The sequence below is a fragment of the Hemibagrus wyckioides genome, linkage group LG23 (assembly GCF_019097595.1).
Source record: "Hemibagrus wyckioides isolate EC202008001 linkage group LG23, SWU_Hwy_1.0, whole genome shotgun sequence".
In the NCBI taxonomy this organism is placed as follows: Eukaryota; Metazoa; Chordata; class Actinopteri; order Siluriformes; family Bagridae; genus Hemibagrus; species Hemibagrus wyckioides.
In genome coordinates this window covers 18,250,332-18,272,439 of record NC_080732.1, presented here as the reverse complement: position 1 = coordinate 18,272,439, position 22,108 = coordinate 18,250,332, and the positions used below count along the sequence as shown (strand labels likewise).

Genomic DNA, 22,108 nt, shown 5'->3' with positions numbered 1-22,108 from the left:
TAAATGAAAAAAACCCCAGTTATTCCATAATTTTGACTCAACCTGAATACATTCACCCCTGTTAAATGTGTGGAATATTCCACATATCACATGTTCCACAGGAAGTGACATCGTCTTAAATTACTGAATGCCATGAGAAGACAAAGGCAAGTTTGCCCTTTCTTATTTTTTTCTATATTTTTTAGTTATATTAGGATTCTTACTTAGGAAAAACTGTTCACATTTCAACAGTGTTACCTAAATTATAGATTCAAATATTAATTTCAAGTAAATAGAATTTGTCTGAGTCTGTAGAATGTTCTGTATGTCCACATGGCATTAGCATGGACGTTAGCTAGCCCTTTTTTAGGTGTTTGCTTATTATATGCTTAAGATCTCAACCTTGCTCATTTTGACCCTATTACACATTTAAGAGTAACAGTGTTGAGTAACAGTAACAGGATTAAATGTGTTTTGGTTTGTAGAATATAATAGATATGTATGAATTATAAATTACTCATAAACAACTGAAAACACTGAGTTATTTGCAAGTTATATAAGCAGAAGGGTTACACAATAGACTTTAGTGTAAAAATGCATAGCATTAATGAAACTAATCCAGCATTAAGTGCTGCAGAGTTACAGAGATGTTAGAGCTACTATATATACTATAATATACTTAAATTATTTTATTATAACTTACACCATAACAGAAAACTCTATATAACCTGGATTATGGACCAGGAAGACTGAGCAGTTACTTTTGAGATTGCTTCAAGTTGAAAAATAATGGATTGCACCCTAAGTGCTTTGAGAAAATATAAATCTTTGTCAAATATACATATTTAGATCTTTGTTAAATTTCATGTTTTTTTCCTAAGCATTCCAGACCTGTGTGTGTGTGTTTACAGTTCTACAACACCAGAGGTCGCTCTGAGAGCTCCAGTCATCTCACAGCTCTGCATTCCCAGGAATGCAGTAGCCATTTTGAGAGGGAAATACACAGAAAATGAAGGCTGTACTCCAGCTGTGCGCTCCAGAAGAGGCTGTTCACTGGCTCTGTGAAGGTGAGGGGGTGGAGACAAGATGGTCAGATTTCAGGGGTGAAAAATTAGACATAGTGATCAGATTAACATAATATATAAAGAATGAAGCTCTAAAAATCCTTGATTTGTTACTTTATTATCATTAACCCGGCCCTTAGGCTAGTTAGCAAGGCAGCTGGTTATCACACTAAATATTTATTTAGCTTATTAGAAAATAATCTCTACAGAAAAATACAGTCCACAAAAATGGCCAAAGTATGCTGGTGTGTGTTAATTTTTTTTCCTTACTCACTATGTAGAGCTGGATTCAGAGTTGGTGAATTCCCAAAGTTTTCTGCATATGCATAGGTACATATGTCAATATTCTTGGCTCCCAGTTCAGATTATGGGTGTTTAGATCACTTGTGTGTAGGTCACACCTCCAAGGTTGCCAGATTTGTCAAAAGTGTCAGAGCCACCACCTTAAAACATGACTTGCCTTTACACTAGGGGGAAAATCAGGGATAGAAAACATATAGTGTAGAAGGAATTCTTTTTTCCTGTTCAAAGTAGAAGCACAAAGCAACTTAAAATAAAAGTCTAGAATATTGCCAGTATATTTCCGCATTAACAGTCCAAGACTTTTTCCTTAATACCACATAGAAAAACCTAAAATAATTAGAGTGTTTAGATTAAAGTATATTGTTAATGAGGTCATTACAAAAATTCCCCATTCGCTCCATATACAAGTTTTAGGATAGATTTTTAAAGAAAAAAAATACTCATTGTTTTGATCATTCATAGTGAGAGCCTCATGCTAATTTTCTTGCAGTTTCTATAAGCAGGTAATCATATAGGTGCAGTCGCTGTTTTTTTCTGGTAGCAGGAAAAAATTATAAATCTATATAGCAAAAAATATACTTCTAGGTTTTTAGTTGGTTAAATAAAACTTTAAAAAATATTTTAGCCAGCATACAATAGCAAAGAGAGACAAAAGCCCTGTGACAAATAGTCCAACAGACTGGAAACAAAAATTACTTTTCCCTCTACTTCATGTTCTTACATGTCCAGGTTTTGTTGAAGTCAAAAGTAATTCGATGTAAGATGACTGTAGACACACCCTAACATACACATGGGGACAAACATTTGTAGATATGTAGAAGGGTTTTCTTCTGATTTCTGTTTTGCCTCTGTACTTGTTCTCTTGGTGAGGTCATATCGCACACACCCACCTTAAAGCAGCTGTCACACCCTGCTCTGCTCTGCACTGCTCTACACTCCCTCACTGTTCTACACTCCCTCACTGCTCTACACTCCCTCACAGCTCCATCAAGCTCCCTCACAGCTCCCCCAAGCTCCACCAAAGCTCCCTCACAGCTCCCGCAAGCTCCATCTCAACTCCCTCACAGCTCCCCCAAGCTCCCTCACAGCTCCATCTCAGTTCTCTCACAGCTCCCCCAAGGTCCCTCACAGCTCCCCCAAGCTCTCTCATAACTCCCTCACAGCTCCCCCAAACTCTCTCATAACTCCCTCACAGCTCCCCCAAGCTCTCTCATAACTCCCTCACAGCTCCCCCAAGCTCTCTCATAACTCCCTCACAGCTCCCCCAAGCTCTCTCATAACTCCCTCACAGCTCCCCCAAGCTCTCTCATAACTCCCTCACAGCTCCCCCAAGCTCTCTCATAACTCCCTCACAGCTCCCCCAAGGTCCCTCACAGCTCCCCCAAGCTCTCTCATAACTCCCTCACAGCTCCCCCAAGCTCTCTCATAACTCCCTCACAGCTCCCCCAAGCGCTCTCATAGCTCCCTCACAGCTCCCCCAAACTCCATCTCAGCTCTCCCCAAGCTTCCCTCCAAGCTCCCTCACAGCTCCCTCCATGCCTCAAGCACTGCTTGACCCACCATCTTTCAGGGGACAAGGAGGACATGCATCAAGGCTCTTCTCTGAGTCACTCCCTGTCTTTAAATGAAGAATAAAAATCCATCTCTACACACAGCTTATTAAAAAAAACCTGTCTTTTGTTTTTTACTATACTTACCTCAACAGCAGGTTTTTAGACTTTAGGCATGTTCACACACTTCTCTGTGGAAGTTGTGCATGTTTGTGTAGCTCTGTGTTTGTGCACTGCTCTGACTGTGTGTGTCTGTCATGTTTAATCAGGGAGGAAAATTAATAATAATAATTTTGCTTTTTTCTTTTGTATTCCACAGGCAGGTCCAGCTCAACAAAATCCTGGGTACAAGTTAAAAGAAGACCTTAAGAATGAGAGTGAGTTCCAATACAGTCTTCTTAACAATGGTAAGATTCTGATCTCTTAATTCATGTCAGTCTATGGTAATGAATAAATTACATATAGTATCCCAATCTGAGTTTCTTACATACGTATTAAATTAATCCTAAAATTACATAATATATACAACAAAAGTATATTCTACATTTGCACATGGAAAAAGTTTATATAAGGAACGGAAATGTTTTATCTCACAAAGATCTACATTTTTTTACTGTCACATGTCAGTGAATATGAATATGCCTACATCATTCAGTTTAAACAAATAACAAATGTGTTGCAGAAGTATAAAAATGCAGATACACATGGTATGTGTACTATTTGTTTATTTGAAATTTTGCCACAAATATTCACAGGATATCTGGTTGAGATACGGAGACATCTCAACCAGATTAAAATAAACGTCATTAAAATAAACGTGTCAGTCCTTTAGGCAGGTTGTTCATTTATTAAGAAGTTAAAGCAAACGAGTTCGTGGGCAGATTGTGGGCAGGTAGGAACAAAATAATAACCGTAAGAGCAGGATTTAAAAACCGGTTCCTTTGTCAATGAGACCAGTTGTAACTCTGAGCAATGAGAGGAATTCACTCACTATGACGCTTTGTTGTTCCTGCCTCTGAAGTTTTTTCCCAGTGTATGCATGGTCACTTTTAAGTAGAATAAAATAAAACATGGCAGGAGAAACAACGCCAACTTCAGATTAAAGTCATTAATCAAATCCAGGTAAAGGGAGAGGCATGGCATTACCTGGTTTGATCTAAATTACATTTGTTAAAAAGCAACAATTTGCAAGACTCGAGTATTTACACTTCTGAATATCCAGATTACAGTTAATATTCAGAATCTTTCTTATAATCTCATTTTTCTTGTATGAACCAAATCCAACCACGCTGCCTCAGGCATTTAAGTGAATTTGTTCAGATTTCTTGCCTTTGGTGCAGACGAATCCCTGATTTCTGTCTCAGGGTGTTGCTTCTAGTGTCTGTACCCAAAAAGGGTTCACCAAAGACAAACAGTGATTGACTGTATGTTTAAAAAAAGAGTCTGCATAAAAGTCTACTATAAGAAGCAGTACACAAAGCTGAACTTAAGAACTCTTAGCGTGACAGCAGGGTAAGTATCCGTATTCACAGGAGCAGTTTTCTAAGGAAATTAACTGGTAAATTCTTCCAAGCATTTAGAAACTTGTGACACTAGTTTCTTTTTTGTTTAGCTTTTCATTTGAAATAAGAACTATCATGTTCACATGCAGGCTGGCTTTAGGTTATATAGGTTCAAGGTAGTTGCCTCTGGAAGCATTGCACCTTAGTGAAGTCTTTGAAGTACAGTTCTTGTTCTTAGTGGAGGTCAAGCAGAGCAAGGTTTCTGTAGCTATGTATTGTACCTCCTCCCAGGTTTTGGCACATTCACATATTCTGCTGCAGCTTGGCCTACAATTTCTTTTTAGAGTTCTTGCTCTCTTTTCAGTTCACCATCAATCACTCTCATTTCCTCTTTGGCGATTGCTCAGAAAGATCTTTTCTTCATTGCAATTGTACTGTCCCAAATTGCAAAACTTTGGTACAAAATTATGTTCAATTTGTGTTTTTATATATTAAGATCACATGGACATAGGCAGGCTGTATCAAGCGCTAACAGTTGTGGGTCCATCTAATGTTTCAAATATAAAATAGTTAGAAAAAGATATGTACAGTTTTAGTTGTTTTATGACACCAAATACACAAGATTCTATTTGATCAGGGATGTTAGATATACAGTAAATGTTCTATACATCTGTTCCCTCTCTATATTTTTGTTTTTTTTTTTAGGTTCTGAATTTGGGCCTATTACAAAACTTGGAGGAAAAAAAATCTTTTGTGTATTTTAGGCAACTATTTAACCCAAATGATCACAAGCAGCTTGGGACCCAATCATGACAAATGCACTGATTTTAAAAAAAGATTATTTCTTTGGGGTATTTTCATGGAGTGAATGAACTGAATTACCTATAATTAGCTAACAGACTAGACAAGAAAGTATATACTGTACATATGATGGTATAAAACTATTTCTTATAGGGACATGCTTGGTGCTAAGCACTGACTGCTAATCTCCACACCGTAACAAATCCTACCTTTGTTGGATAATGAACGTGTAACTGTATTAATGTAAAGATACTAATATATTCTCACTCCCCCCCCTTATTTTAAAAGTACAAGAAATGAACCTTAGTGGGGTTTTTTCAAATAACCAGTTGACTTGGATGCCTAATATTGCCTTTATTTCATTTGTTTAGTCCAGTTGTTTAGGGAGGGTGACATCACAGGGATCTGCTCTCAAAAAAAAAAAACACTCGCTCGCCATCTCCTGGTCAAAAAAGTGGTATATGTTGAAATATGTTCAACATACCCCATTAGATTTTGAGTGTGCTGATACAGCACTACTACTAGTATAGAAATATCACACAAACCCTACCATTGTTTGATAAGTAATGGTGTTTCTGTGCATTTTTTGTGAGCTAAGCTAATTGTTATGAGCTAAATTAATTATACTGTTTTTCAATTACGAATTTTCTTCTTTGCTGATGCTCTTCTCTGCTGTTGTAGGAGACCGAAGAAGTGGCAGGACCAGTAGAGGAAGATGAAGCAATTGGCTCCTCAGGATGTTCACAGGTGAGAAGTCAAAGTTGGGGTTTAGTTTTGTACCTGTGTACTGTATACTCGCGTATAAAACTCCTGGTTATAGAGTCTTTGACTTTTTTTGGGATGGTCAGGGTGTGTCTCTTCAAGATGGTGTGGGTGAGCTAAATTTGGACACCTGTATCCCTGTGTGTCTGAATGAGTCCAGTCTGAGTAGAGTAGTTTAGGAACATGGAATTGCAAAAATATATTATGAGGTTTGGAATCCTTTTGTAAAGGCTAACATACTTAAACATTAAATAGATTTGCAGGCTAATAGATATTATTAGTATATAGATATTCACTAAAATAACAGTTAGGCCTGTTATTTTGTCAAAGAACCTTTCAGAGTCTCAGAGTTTTGATTGCAAAAGTAGACTTTGAGAAACAACAAAGCCGAGGTGGTCCATGGAGCGCTTCCCAAATTCAGTCTCAGCAGATCAAAATCCTTCTCAACAGACCCTTTAGCTGTCTGATACACTTACCTTTTGAGGTATGGTTTCTTTCTTGCTCCATTATTTTTAAAAACATATTTACACATTCACACTCTTTGCCTGACAGCATCCTTGCCTGATTACCTTTTGTTCAATAAAATATTCTATAGTCCTAGCAAAATATAACTATGTAAAAGTAATTTTTATTTTCACTGTGGCCATACATCTGAAAATGGAATATGTAAAAAATGCAAGTGAGTCTTGTAGACTTTATAAAAGGTGTGTGTCAGAATATGATATAACCTTAACTCCTGGAGTAGGCCATGCACCAAAAGTCAGTGACTGAATAAAGAGTCAAGAAGCAACTAAAATTCCCCCATTTCGGTATTATAGGCTACTTGTGTAGGGTCATAACATGCCAAGTACTTTAAGGCTAACATGCTAATGTAATTCTTTGTACAACCTACAGGTGTCACTAGACTAATGATACAAAACACACTAATTTGCATATTTCTCTACTGTGAGAACCTTAATGTTTAGCGTAAGCTTAATCGTGTCAAATTATGCCTTTTACTGGAAACTAAAAATAATAAAACTTATAAGAGTTCTAAGAGTTCAAAAATCATCGATCGTTAATCATAAAATAGACAGATATTTTGCTAGAAAATACACTGCCTGTCCAACAAAAAAAAGTCACACACACTAATATTTCATCTTGTATTGATGATGGGAGAGTCAGACCGCTGTGCAAAGTCTTCTCCAGCACATCCCAAAGATTCTCAACGGGGTTAAGGTCTGGACAGAGTCCATGGTGGCCAATCCACGTGTGAAACTCTTTCACATTTTGAGCCCAATAAATCCATTGTCATCTTGGAATACGCCCATCCCATCAGGGAAGAAAAAATCCATTGATGGAATAACCTGGTCATTCAGTACATTCAGGTAGTCAGCTGACCTCATTCTTTGGGCACAAAACGTTGTTGAACCTAGACCTGACCAACTGCAGCAAACCTAGATCATAGCACTGCCCCCACAGGCTTGTACGGTAGGCACTAGGCATCTTCTACCCTGATGCACCCATCACTCTGGAACAGGGTAAATTTGGATTCATCAGACCACATGACCTTCCATTGCTCCAAGTCCAATGTTCCCTAGCAAATTGAAACCTTTTTTCTGATTAGCTTCACTGATAAGTGGTTTAGTCCCAATCCCTTGAGTTCCCTTCACATTGTGCATATGGAAATGCGCTTACTTTCACTATTAAACATAGCCATGAGTTCTACTGTTGTTTTTTTACGATTTGATTTAACCAAACGTTTGTCATCACCAATCACAATCGTTCGAGATTTTTTCCTGACCACAATTCTTCCTCAAAGATGATGGTTCCGCACTATTCTTCCAGTTTTTAATAATGCGTTGGACAGTTCTTAACCCAATTTGAATATTTTCAGCAATCTCCTTAAATGTTTTCTTTGCTTGATGCATGATGCAATAATTTGACTCTTCTGAAACAGATTATCTTTTCCACGACCACAGGATGTGTCTTCTGACATGGTTGTTTAAGAAATGAGCAGCTACTCCTTGCATCAGTTAGGGTTAAATAACTTGTTGCCAGCTGAAACATAATCATCCATGCAGTATTTATCCAATGGGAGGCTGTTACCTATTTGCTTAGTTAAATCCAGGTGGTGACTTTTTTTCGGGGGAAGGGCAGTGTATATTACTATATCACTTATAATAATCAGCATAATCTGTTAAAAATGAACCAAAAGTCCCAAAGTCACGTGAACACGGTGTCTGCTTTCTTTTGTAATATATCTCATAGACACCAGGATTGACCCAAAAAAATCCACCACAACAATTGTGTGGTGTGTCTGTGTGTGGTACGTCTGCCATTTTAACTTAGCTATTTTGCCTTGTACTCTAATGTTAAATTAAGTTGTATTTATTTGTCACGTATACATTACTGCAGAGTAAATTCTTTTCTTCTTTTGTTCTTTGGGGGTTGGGGTCAGAGTGCAGGGTCAGCCATGATGCAGCACCCCTGGGGGTGGGGGCCTTGCTCAAGGGCTGAACGGTGGCAGTTTTTCAGTGCTAAACCTTGAAACCTGATGTTCCAGTCAACGATCCAGAGCCTTAACCACTTGAGCTACCACCGCACCATGTTTGACATATGGTTCACAATACTATAAGAAGCAATGTATGCTTCTTTGGAAGAATAACTTGATAACTTGCCTGGCTTGCAGTGCAAGACAGTGGGCAGTAAGTTGTGGTAAAGCCACTGAGGGGGCGTATGTATCAGTGTCCCAGTTTTCTGCAGCCTTTTGTGACGCACAGGTCTTTGCACAGGTCACAATATTTTGGTGGCTTCTTGGTGAGTTGGGCTTCATGCTCTAGATGTTGATAGGCCTTTTTCCACACCTGTTCACTTCTCAAGAACCAGCTGTGGGTGAATTGGTGGGGTTACTTCTTCAGGGGTTTTTCAGGGGGATGCAGTGTGGAAGGATCAAAGACTAAGTTGGCTTAAAGTCATTGAGGTGTGGATAGTGGCAGAAGTGGCACAGTGCAGGCAATGTTAGGCCACCAGTACTTGTAGTAGTTGCTGTGTCTCGTGAGTGCCATGGTGACCCATGGCCAGATAGGTATGGGTCCCTGTCAGATAATTTGTCTCAGTAGGAGGGTTGCAAAAACTTCTTTCTCACTTGGCCCTGTCTGGGTGTTCCAGTCTCTCTGTCTGAGTCCCAAGTCAGGGCCCCCCCAAATGAGACTATAGGATACACACCTCTGTAACTTCACAAGGGGCAGTCGGGTATACCTGGGGTAAGGAATCGGCCTTGGTGTGGTAGGACAGGGTGAAATCAAAGCACATGAAGAATAGAGTCCAGTGTGCTTGACAGGAGTTCAGACTCTTGGCAGTCTTCATCTACTTAAGATTCTTGTGATCAGTATAGATGGGGAATGGGTGTCAGGTCAACCAGTGTCACCACTTTGACAGTCTGGATCTGTTACCATTGTCATAATTCCACTCGGTGTTGGTCAGCTTTCTCAAGAAGAATGCCACCAAGTGGAGTTTGGGTATGTCTCCAATTTGCTGTGGGGGCCTGACTCTGATGTCTGTTTCTTCCTTTTTGTGACTGAAACGTGGCTTGATGCTTTGGACTTGAGTCCATTATCAGAACGCTCTCCTTTTAATTATTCATTTTTTAACTCTCCTAGAACTTCTGGGCGAGGTGGTGGCGTTGCAACAGTGTATAAAATTCTTTTTAAATGTTGTCAACTGTCTGGATCTTATTCTAGTTTTGAACTGCAATCATTTAGCGTTGATTCTGCTGCATCCTTGTTATGTGCTTTTATATATAGGCCTCTAAAGTACAACAAGGATTTTATTACCGAATTTTCAGAATTTTTATCTGGCATAGTTACTTTGTGATAATTTTCTTATTCTTGGAGATATAATATACATGTGTGCTGTCCTTTCAAGCCATTGGTTATTGAATATTTACAGCTGATTGGTTCCTTTAATTTTACTCTGTCTGTGACTGGAGCTACTCATAAGGATGGACATACCCTTGATCTTGTATTGTCTTTGGGCCTCTTTGTCATGAATGTTGTTGTGGATGACGTTTGTTTATCTGATCATTTACTTGTTTGTTTCGATGCTGCACTTCCTTTGTTAAATACTGTCAACAGAAGGGCTGGCCATTACTCTCTTTCTATAAACACTTCTACATCTGCTAGATTTTCAGAGGCCTTTTTAGCTTCGATGTTACCACAATTTAGAGTCTTTTAACCCTGTTAGTGTGGATGAGTATTTTAATTCATATAATTCTGTTTGCACTGACATTTTAGATGAGATTGTCGAAGGGTTGAGCGAAGATGGAAGAATTATAGGCTGCAATTCAATGAAGCCTAATATTTTATTTAAAACAATTAATAAAGTGATTTTAACTGCTCCTGTTAATTCTGTTGAGGGTGATCAAAAGATGTGTGAGGACTTTTTACAATTTTTTGTAAATAAAATTGATAATTTCTGGGCACAGATTATTCCTTGAAAAACTGATGGTTTCCATTTAAATTCCTCAAGTTCCTTTATTAGTTCTGAACCAATTTCCTTAGTACAGTTGGAACGTATCTTAAATCATACTACACCAGCGATCCTATCCCCCCTCGTTTGGTGTTAAATTTGTTTAATCTTTTAGGCACCACTATTCAATCTCTTTTCAATAGTAGTTTAATTAGTGGAGTTGTTCCAGCCTGTTTTAAACATGCAGTAGTGCAGCTCCTTTTGAAGAAGCCTAATTTAGATTGTACAGTTTTAAATAATTACTGACCAATACCCAATTTACCTTTTTTATCAAACGTTTTAGAGAAAATTGTTTTATCTCAACTACGTCCATATCTAAATGCAAACGCTGTCATAGACATGTTTCAGTCAGGCTTCATATCTTGTCATAGTACAGAAACTGCCCTTCTTAAAGTTTTTAATGATATTTTATTAGTTGATTCCGGAAAGATAATTATCCTCATTCATCTTGATCTTACAGCAGCTTTTGATACCATTGACCGTGATATTTTATTGAGCCGTTTGGAGGATGTTGATATTAAGGGAAGTTGATATTAGATTGGTTTAAATCATATTTAAAGGACCGATCATTCTCAATTTCCAGTGGTCATCTGTGCTCTTCTTTGGCTAAATTACGTTGCGGTGTGCCACAGGGTTCCATTCTTGGGCCTATCTTATTCTCATTGTATATGTGCCCTTTAGGCTGTATCTTTCGAAAATACAATATTATGTATCATCTCTACCAGATGACACTCAGTTGTATATCCCAGTCGATTCAAAAGGCTCACAATCCTTGGATGCACTTGCTCAGTGTTTAGGTGAGATCAAGGCATGGTTGAAGAGCAACTTTCTACATTTAAATCAGAATAAGACTGAGTGTGTTGTTTTTAGACCCTCTTCTGCGTCTAATAAAATCATAGGTAGATTGACTTCTATGTCGATTAGTGTGGCAGACTATGTAAAGAATCTGGGTATTGTCATGAACTTGGCTTTTGTTCTAGATAAACAGATCACCAGTGTTGTTAAGGCTGGGTTTTATCAACTTTGATTAATCTCTAAACTCTAAACCAATTCTCTCTTTTATAGACCTGGAGACTGTCATTCATGCTTTTATATATAACGTCAATTATCTCGTCTTCAATTAGTGCAGAACTCTGCAGCTAGGCTCCTGACTCACACAAGGAAAAGTGAAAGTATTACCACAATTATTATTATATTACACTGGTTGCCCATCAAATTTAGAATTGAATTTAAGGTCTTGTTAATGGTTTTTAAAGCACTGCATGGTATTGCACCAAAATATATTTCCAATCTTCTAGTACCCCATCAAAATTCAAGAAACATGAGATCTAGCCAGATGATTCTTCATGTTCCTAAAACAAGGCTAAGATCAAAGGGTGATAGGGCTTTTTCGTTGGCTACTCCATGCTTTTACCTCCACGCTTCTTCCTATGCACATTAAATCTGCTCCTTCTATAGATGCTTTTAAGTTGAGCTTGAAGTCTTATCTTTTTAGTGTGGCTTTTAATACTGGCTAGAGTGTTTAGGTTTATATTGACTTTGTGATTGTTTATTATTTTTATTGTTGTTTATTATTTGTGTTTTAATGTTGCCTAGAATGCACTTTGGTCAATGGGTGTTGTTTTAAATGTGCTATAGAAATAAAGTTTTGGATTATTTGAGGGGTTTTTTAGCAGCTGGGGACACTAACGGGAATGCCATGATGCTAAATCTTCTGATGAAGTGTAAATAAATTGAGAGATTTTGCAGGGTTTATTTAAGGTGCATGTGTAATTTGGACCCATATTGGAACTCTGCTTCACCTGCCACCATCACATGTGTGTGGGCATTAGAGGAAACTAATGAAAAAAATGAAAGAAATGTTCATCCGCATATATTCACTTAGGTTTTTATGCAGGACCTCTGGAGTTGTTGCTTTTAGCTCAGCGTGCAGATGAGCCATTAGTCTAGCAGGATCAATAACCTTTATGGTTTACAAGATCAAAATTAACTGTACTATAATACATTATGCCCTTGAAAATTAATCAATTATGCTATTCAAAAACGCTTAAGCAAACAAAAAAAGGTTGTCGGTCATGCAGAATAAGTAGACTTGGTAAAATATAATAAGATAAGATAAAAAAAACTACTGATCCCACAGTGGGGAAATTCAATTGTCACAGCAGTTCAACAGTATTTAGCCTAAAACTAGAAAGAAAGAAATTTAAAAAGACAAAAATATTGCACAATACAAACAAATAGTAAAAGAAAGTAAGATTATATAAAATTGTAAAATATAAAAATATTGCACATTTGAACATCACCGTAATGCAATGTTGTAAAGTCTGACAGCCGCTGGTATGAATGACCTGCGGTAGCGCTCCTTCCTGCACTGGGGGTGTAGCAGTCTGCTGCTGAAGGAACTACACAGGATCTCCACAGTCCCATACAGGGGGTGAGGGGTGGTGTTCATAATAGATCTCAGCTTGACTAACATCCTCCTCTCACCCACCTCCTCCACCAGAATATATATATCAATAATTTCTGTGCTATTCACTGCATTTGTGGGAGTGGCTATTAATTCATTAGTTCCATAGAAATGACAAGCTAAGCAAAATCACATATATTGCCATAGTGAATGATGGAGATGAGCCCTTACACAGGCCATAAGCAAACAGTGTAATTAAAAACTCTGTTAACAGTTGTACTGTTAACTTTTAATTGTAGCAGGGTGGGCTGATAAACCTGCTGAGAAAATTTCATCACTGTATTTGAGGCAAACAGCTTCAGGGCATTATTTTCACGCGGGGGCCGGAAGCCACCAAAACACCCCCCCTTTAAAAAAAAAAACCAATGAGCATTTCTCGAACATGAGTCACTCCCTTAGCCTGCCTATATAGCACAGTGGTAAGGACGCTATCTCCAGCCTGTGGTTGATATAGTAGCTGCACTAAGGACACAGTAGGACTATTAGGAAGGAAGCAGGTACAAAAATATAGCAGGTAAGATACTTAGCCTGGGTCCATTTTCCTTTGTCCTGGTTGCTGTATGCCTCATGCCATTTTAGACTTATGTTTTTTGCTTGATGTGGTTGAGGGTCAAGTGTTTGGGTTATTTTTATTTTAAGTTAAGCAGTTACCCTGATAATTGGCAGTGATGTAGTCTCTATATTTTGTGTATATCTGGGTTTTTACATGAATGCACAGGAAAGAGTTAATTTTGGTTATTTTTTCGCATGCTTGACTCAATAGCAGAGTAGCTACATGGAGCTACAAGCTCAGCTAATGGCTAAGGGGTTGGTATTAAAAGAGACAGATTTACAGCCTGGGATTCAACATCAAATGTATTGTGTGAATACACAACTTGCTTTCAGCAGCCTTTATTAACTAGCTACAATATTTTCCTAATATTCCACCTTATTCATGAAAGCTATGTTGGTTTCCCAAACGTTTTATGCTGAGATTTTTAGCTGGGAACCACAAGAAGATGACTACCATTTTGACTTTTTCAATGTTACATAATTCTCCTTTGGTGGTTTAAAAACGTTTGTCAGCAACCTACTACACATACAGCAGTGATATTAAGGAATTGTGAAATGTTTATGGTACAGATGAGATGATGAAACTGATTTAAACAGGAAGTGTCTTTGTTTAAATCAGATATCTAACATGCAGATTGTCCATAACCTGGATAATGAACACAATGACATTAAATTAATCTTATTCCTGCATCCCATGATTTTTGTGTCATGGACACAACTTTTTTTTAATATACAACATTATTAAACATTACCAAAAAAAAAACAATAGTGATTTCTGAAGCCATTGTGAAACACACTCCACCCAGTGTTTGGCTTTAAACTACTTCCTCTAGTTACCAGGAGGATTTCTATAGTAAAGTTCCTAGAAATGAGGTAGATAGTGTATGACTGGAGGTCTTTGTGTGTCAAAGGCAGGAAGCAGTGATTGCAGTGTTTAATAACTTTCCCCCTTTTTTTCAGAACCCCACATGACCAAAGGCTAGCTAAACTAGCGACCACTCTGCATCAATGGTAGACAAGGAGCAAATCAAACACACTGCAGCCATAGTGCTGGGTTGCTTGGAGTCAGTGTCCTCCTTCGCCTCAACCTTCAACCCTCTGTTTGGTATCGTCACCACACTGGTTGGTGCAGCGAGGAAAGGCTTGGTGGAAGATGACACCCACAAGCTGGAGAAGGACTTCCAGCAAATTCATGACAAGTTGGAGAGCATCTCTGTGCAGAACAAAAAGCTGCTGGACCAGATCCACATCGCTGAGATCAACACGAACTACGGCCAGTTGGAAAAGAACATCGAGACCCAGTACAAAGCCTTCAAGAACATGGTAGACAGCATCAGGAAGAACCCCGCGAAAAGTGATGGTTATAGAGAGGATTTCAAGAAAATCTACAGAAAACAAAAAGGTCGCCTGAATTTGAATGCATACTATGATGCCGTCATGGAAGAGCATGGTCCATTCGGGAGGCCACTACTGAAATATTACCTAGAGCAGTCCGAGAGGAACAGCAAGTTTATGGAGGCAAAATGCGCTCATCTGACCTACCTCTTCCACATCGGCCTCATAGCTCTGATGGCCTACTATGTAGTCACTGAGGATGATGAGGAGGAGTTCCAGGAAGAATGGGGCAAAAAGGTCTTCAACATTCAGACCAAGATGCAAGAAGTCCTGGCTGAGTGTAGCGAGAAGTGATGCCAAATTCTGTTTCTGAAATTTTGTTAATCCACAGCTGTCTTAGTTTCTTCTGCATGTGAGAACACTATTTTTTCTTCCTGTATTCTATCTATGCTTTTTTTTTAATTAGATTAGCACTTAAAATTCCACTCTTTTTTTTATTTTCTACCAATTATTCAACATCTTATATGGCTGTATATATCAATATCAGTATTGCTGAATATATAGTAAAGCTGTAGACATATTTGTGTATTATCAGTGTTCTTCATTTTAACAGTTTGTTGAATCTTGGACCATACTGTTTCATTGAGTTTTATTTTACTGACTATTAGCTTGGAAAAAAGGTGTGTTGTTTAATCACATTAAGCAGTCCCTGAAATATTTAAAATGCTAACAATTTAGATGAAATCATTATTAATATGGTCATTGTAAAAGTCCCAGGATGTCTATTTTAAAGACTTGTAGCTCACGCCATGCTTTTCAGGTACTCAACACAGATCAATATGCAAGTGAGCGTGTTTTGCAGCAGTAGGCTAGTGACATCTGCAGGCTTTACAAAGAATTACATTAGCATGTTATACCTGGAAATGCTTGCAATACAATCTACCCTCGTGGATGACCCTGGCTGTCATTACAAGAATTAAAAATCGTGTCTTACATAGTTTTTTCACAAACCTGAATTTTCCCTTATTATCCCTATATTATTAATTATCCCTATATCCCATATATCTGTATGTTATACATTAAAAACACACAAAGTATCTTATAATTCTCAGGCTCCTCTTTACCCAGTGACTGACGTTCTCTGGATGTCTTCCTCTATGCAGAGATGAGGTTGTGCCATGTTCTTTCTATAAAAAAAAAAAAAGAAATTTATGATGAAGATGAACGGATATTTTTAGGAGATCCTGACTGATCTCCTTTTTTGCACAGGTACAGTCATATGCACAGGTACAGTCATATGCATACTTTTTTTGCACAGGTACAGTCATATGCATACTTTTTTTGCACAGGTACAGTCATATGCAAACTGCTCTGTCCAAATTCCACATTTTATTGATTTTTGAAGTGATATGACGCAAGCCCAAATGCTATCACTAACTATGACAAACGTTTTTATGCAAATGTTAATGCTGAGTTATTTCATAGAGAGGAACTAGAAAAAGGGAATTTAAAGCTGGCAGTATGTCTAATTCAATTCAATTCAGTTCATCCAATAGGTGAGTCCAAGCTTTAACTACATTCTAAACAACCTTCACTTTGTTTTCAAAAATGCAACATGTAATATGATTTTAGGAAAACACAAAATACTATTCTCTGTGTATTAAACCACACCAGTCCCTGGCCTATTACTCAGGGCAGTGTAATGAGTCAGCATCACAAGCCTGTGCATACGCCACACACAGCATCTGCTTCCTTCCTCTCTCGGGTTACACTGTGTTCATTGGTGGATGAGTAGAGGCTGAGCAGGAAGTGGATAAAGAAGACCAAGAGAATGCACAAAAGCAGATGTAGGAGGTGCTAGCAATTGCCTTCCCCATACACCCAGGCCTCTCAGTGTTTTCCACAGCAGGCTATCCCACATTACATATTCATTTCAGTTTATTTTATTTTTAGACGTGTAGCACTTTTAACAACGGACCTGAAATCCGGATATACATTTAGATCCCTAATATGAGCAAGACTAAAACTATGAGTTGCAAAGAAAAACTCTGTAAGCCTTCTTCCTGCCATGATAAAATCTTGAGAAGAACCAGATTCATTAGGGAAGCCATGTTCTCTCTGGGAAACACTCGATAGTGCGATTATGAGTTATTGAACTTCCACAACACCTTGCTGTACAGTCTAACAGTCTAGAATGTGCTGAATGGCCTTCGGTATAAATATCAGAGTCATTCCAGTCCCTGTGTACATTTGGACTAAAACATAACGTTAGAAAGAGTGGATTAATATAAACCTGTGACATGCAGCTGCACTACTGTCAAAACTGCTATTCTGCAACAGGTTCAGTTAATATCCCTGTTAGGATGTTAAACGTGAACGATTGTATGAAAAAAACATTGAGATGACACTTGATCTGGATTGCATGTGGTTCTTCCAAATTTAGATTTAACAAACATATTGCACATAATGAGACACGGTAAGGATCTACCCACATCATTAATCTCTGAAAGATTTGTGATTGCATGAAATAGCATTCTATTCATACTTGTGGCATATCATCTGGTCTCGGCATGTTTCCTCCGAATTAATATTTAGAAAATGAAATGTAATATTTCACATAAAGCAGATATGGTTTTTTTCAGGTAACGATCATGTAATTACTTGTAAGTGACGCTTGAAAGCATTGATGTAGAAAAGGCCTGAGGCTAATTCCCACTAATTCCCATGCTACTGCTACTTCACTTTTGCCACCTGCTTAAGCCTGTCTGCTGACAAATGTAGTCGGGATCTACAGTAAAGGTACAAACAAATCAGCATGAGCTACTTTTTCATTAGGAATGATTTATTTACTTCACTGAAACTGAGCAGCAGCATGTCAGGAAATGTTTAGCCTTTCAGATCTCTTGCTAATTAGCATTTTATTAACCCACAGAATGCCAAAGAAAACACAACAAACCTGCTCGTCTAGCTTAACCTAGGCAGGGTAAATTTAAGGCGCTTTTACTTTTACTTTCAAAAATATGTTTGCTACTATTTGGTAATTCTAAAAACTCCGCTCTCACTGCAGAGAATTTTTGGGAGGTTTTCCGGAGGAAAAAACATTTCACTGGCCCAGGGCATTTGGTAATGTTGTAAACCACAAAGCAGAGAGGAAGCGTTTGAATGGGGCACAGTTCCCGGATGTTACCCATCCCTCTCTGTGAGGGTGGAGGAGATGGAACCCGTCCAAAGTGGGAGTGCCACATGCAGCGGCTACAAATACGCACCGAGCCAAGGCATCTGCAGCTCATCAGCACCACTGGACTTCACTGAAACACCACAGAGGGCACCGCTGCACTTTTCACCGTCTAACTGTAAGTGTTTGTTTTCCTCCTCTCGGCTGTTGTTGATCTTGTCCTTTTGGGGCTCTGTTGCTTTTCTTTTCCTTTTTTATTTGCTCAGCCACTTTAAAAGAGCAAAAAAAATACAGGTTTAGTGCATAGAGTGGCATACAAAAGAGCTCTTTGTACCCGTCTACAGTGTTAATGTTGATGCTAATTTTTTCTTAGCTTTGATAAGGACATGTTTTTGAATACCCGGATATGGTGCTTAAGTAAACAATGACTTGCATAACACATAGCAACCAAGGATGAGGTTTTAGGGTAACATAAAAGACCTTGTTAATGGTCAAAGTGAATAGTGTTGGTGCTGTTAAACTGTAACACTGGATTCTATAGGAAGCATTGAAAGTTAATTACGACTGGGCTGAAATAAGGTATTCTGTCAGCCAGTCAGCTTTCAGTCTGGCCCATTAGCTCTCAGCAGGCATTTAATAGGGTTAACAATCTATAATCGTCATGAATCGTGAATGACGGCAACCTCTAGAAACCCACTAAAAACAGCACCTTGTTACACACACTGGCCACAAGGGGTTCTGCTGAACCTTTATGTCTAGTCAAGCATAGCTTGTGTAAAATAAGGTAACAAACGTTTACCTTTACCTGCACTATGCAAATGACTGAAATTTGCATAATATGCAAAACAATCTGGTCCTAGGACGTTTGATTCAAAACTGTAGTGTCAAATTACTCTTACGTACCTAACCGTCGATGACAATGAAAACGTTAATAGCCTGCGAATGAATCATTCATTGCGAGACAGAGTTTACTTTAGTTAAGCTGCAACACGTGAAAGACGGAATCACACAAAACCTGAAAGGCATATTCGGGGCAGGATTCTGAGGCTTGCTAAGGAAACACCACAGCAAACAACAACAATACCATAGCAACTAACTTGTAACAACCTAACAACCACCTGGAATGTCATGGTGACCACCTAGAACACCCTAGCAACCGGCGTATGACTATGTACTTCACACTAACACTGGAATCTTGCCTCGGGGTATATCAAAGAACTAGGACTATTTATACATAGACACATAAATACAGACCTTGGATTTCTTTGGACAACGCACACAAACCCAACGTTCCTGATAACGTACTCGGCATATCCAGTTTTTATTTCTTCACTTCAGCTCGATCTTGCATTCACAACTGCACTTTATTCCAGATAAAGTCCATACTGTTTCTGCTAGCTTTAAGATTTTATATATAATATACTTCCCATAATATTTTTTAAATAAATGTGACCTTTACATGAGGCTGCATTGATTCTGCAATTGATTTGAATCACTTTCCTGAGAAATGTTGTTTTCTTGCTGTGTTCCAGAAAGAACGTTTGCCGCGTTAAAGGATTAGGACAAAACCGTTTTCATCACCTGACGTCCAATATGAGTGGTGTGGCAGAATGGCTCCTGGAGAACAGGGACAAGATCGAAAAGGGAGTGGAGATCCTAGGCCAAGGCTGTGAGATCCTGGCAGCCACTGTAGGCCAGTTCAATCCCATCCTGGAGGCAGTATTTAATGTCTCGGCTGAGCTCCTAAGCAACCCAGAGGGCAAAGAGGCTAGGTATCTTGCTGAGCAGTTTGACAAGGTCAACCAGAATTTGGAAAAGGTCCAGAGTGAGATCAAGAAAACAGAGCTGGCGATGCAGCGATCATCGTTGAACATGGAGTACTTCACTTTTTACACACAGATAATCAACCAGCATGAAATGTTCAAATATATTTTCACAGCCAAACCCAAGTTTAAGAAGTTGAAGAGAGAAGAGTTCATCATCCACTTTGAGGAATATGAAGGAGACAAGAACCTTGATTGCTTGTATGAAGGTATCGTGAAAGAGAACAAATCTGGACAGACAATGCTGGACACTATAGTGGCCACTGAGCAGCGGAGCAGGAGGGCAGTGGAGGAATTCTGTGCTAGCCTGAAGAAGGTGCTTGTGGTTGGGATCATTTCACTGATGGGCTACGCTGCACTAAAGGAAGACACCGTGGAAGAGGAATTGGCGAAGAAATGGCTCGCACGCATGGAGGACGTGGAGATGCGCATGAAGGCGGCAGTGGATGAATGTGTGAACAACTTCTCTGAGCAAGCCAAGATTGATATAGATGAGAAAGTCAAGGAGAAGCAGAGCAGTGTCGACCCTGAGTTTACTAAATTCATACTGGATGCTCTTGTGGAGAAGTATTACTGGGTCTCCTGGTCAGTCCGGGTGTTTAAAGATGATGAAACCAAACTTCTGAAGCTTCTGTTTGGCAAACAGCGCCATATAAATGGTGGAAGTGACAATTATTTTGAACATTTCTGCAATAATAAAATAAGGATTGTGGTGTCTTTCACTGCAGACCCTAAACCACTCAACAAGAACCAGATAAAGGATCAAATAGAGAATGAGAAAGGTGGCGTGGAGGCTGTGGCTGAGTCCCTGAGCAAGAGTTTTCCCAACTGCTTTGTCCATACCATCAGTCGCTCTAAGAAAGTGGAGGAAGCCAATAATTTCAATCCTGATGACTTTTATTATATTTCTCACAAAAAAGCCCACATTTGTATCCACTCAGAATAATGGAATGTAGATCAGACAAAATATATTGCTGCCAATCAGAGTCTTCACTATGTGCTCACTGTGGAATCTTAAGGCTTCTATTCAACAATGGACTGTATATTTTTTTGCAAAAGATCTATGATTATTGTTGTTGTTGATGTTGATGTTCATGATGATGATGTTAAAGCACTTAATTATAGAATCCAGACAGATTTTGACTGAGATTCGAAGAACAAAGGCTATTAAGAAGGAAAAATGGACTGAAAAGAAGTTTGATATTGTTTTATTTTTATTTTTTTTAAATCAGCATATTAATCCTTCTGTACTAATTATCATCAGTAACTCTTCCCATTTCTACCATACTCATTAATGAATAATCAATAAATAAAGTTACATTACTTGACTTTAGAATATTTTTTTTCTCCAAATTCAACATATTACTTACTAATTTAACCCAAGTTCTCTCATACCATAACGTAGCAAGTTTACATCATAATGAAACCTGCACATACAACTGCTCAATGTATCTTATCCCTCCTCACTACTAGGACCTGAGTGAGATAGAGAGGGCTCTATTACATCCACTATATGCTAGATAGAAATTAATCAGCACCCAGAACTTATCCAAACCCACTGAGGAGTGAGCTTGTGAACCTTCTGAGGGCTGCAGCTTTGTGTTGTTGTACGCAGCACAATTCACCCAGAGCAATGACGAGAGGTTTTTCCTTTGTAAGAACCAGCACTATGGGTTTAAAAGAAGCCTTTGAGAGCACCTGGCAGCCTGCCTGAATTACCATTTGAGGGTGAAGTTTCCAGTCGTGCTCGTATATCACTTTTCATGCTGACATGGTGCATAAATGAGCAGATCTAAATAAGATCAGACACCGATCCTCACATTTCTAAGAGCCCCAAATGAATTCCCTCAAAACCAGTAGAAAGCTGAAAGGGAGTCTTCTCATACTTGTAGGCGGTGAACATACATGAACATACATGTCTGGAATGAGACAGTGTTCTGTGTATGCGCATTATGAACCTTTATTAGGTGTTTGTTGACGAACTCTAATTCCAGAATGAAATGAAATAGAGACCCCTCTGTTTTCATTTAGTAAGATTTCTCCCTCCAAAACCTGAGCTGACTCCCTCTGAGCCACTGATATTACAGTTTCACTGAAAACAGGGATTATCGACTACGTATTGTAGTTTCAGGGTGAGGGCCCTTCCGTCTTCGCTCATTAGTTGTGCTGCAGCACTTTCAAGTGGCGGAAGGCGGAACTGCAGCTCACGCAAAGGTTTGTTTTTATTAACGTTTAAATTTGTATTTATTTATTTTAATTATTTACTTTTCTTCTACATCATCCTAC

The 22,108-nt window shown here is 38.6% G+C and overlaps 2 protein-coding genes across 3 annotated transcripts; both read left to right on the top strand.

Moving 5' to 3' along the window:
- Positions 1-234: 234 nt before the first annotated feature.
- LOC131344559 (protein rapunzel-like) lies at positions 235-18,177 on the top strand. 2 transcript variants are annotated; one of them, XM_058376941.1, is made up of 5 exons: positions 235-1,046; positions 3,216-3,303; positions 5,881-5,946; positions 14,450-16,142; positions 16,174-18,177. In XM_058376941.1, exon 4 carries the CDS (start codon positions 14,498-14,500, stop codon positions 15,176-15,178), a length of 681 nt encoding a protein of 226 aa, XP_058232924.1. In that variant the 5' UTR covers positions 235-1,046; positions 3,216-3,303; positions 5,881-5,946; positions 14,450-14,497; the 3' UTR covers positions 15,179-16,142; positions 16,174-18,177. The 2 variants fall into 2 exon arrangements, with proteins under 2 accessions (XP_058232924.1, XP_058232923.1); XM_058376940.1 differs by lacking the exons at positions 235-1,046; positions 3,216-3,303; positions 5,881-5,946 and adding an exon at positions 13,293-13,451.
- On the top strand, positions 18,037-21,150 carry LOC131344556 (protein rapunzel-like). Its single transcript, XM_058376936.1, has 2 exons — positions 18,037-18,177; positions 19,532-21,150. The coding sequence occupies exon 2, from the start codon at positions 19,593-19,595 to the stop codon at positions 20,766-20,768; it is 1,176 nt and encodes a 391-aa protein (XP_058232919.1). The 5' UTR covers positions 18,037-18,177; positions 19,532-19,592; the 3' UTR covers positions 20,769-21,150.
- Positions 21,151-22,108: the final 958 nt, after the last annotated feature.

Excerpts from the sequence above, each read along its gene's own strand:
- LOC131344559 (XM_058376941.1), top strand. The coding sequence starts at position 14,498 with ATGGTAGACAAGGAGCAAATCAAACACACTGCAGCCATAGTGCTGGGT.
- LOC131344556 (XM_058376936.1), top strand. The coding sequence starts at position 19,593 with ATGAGTGGTGTGGCAGAATGGCTCCTGGAGAACAGGGACAAGATCGAA.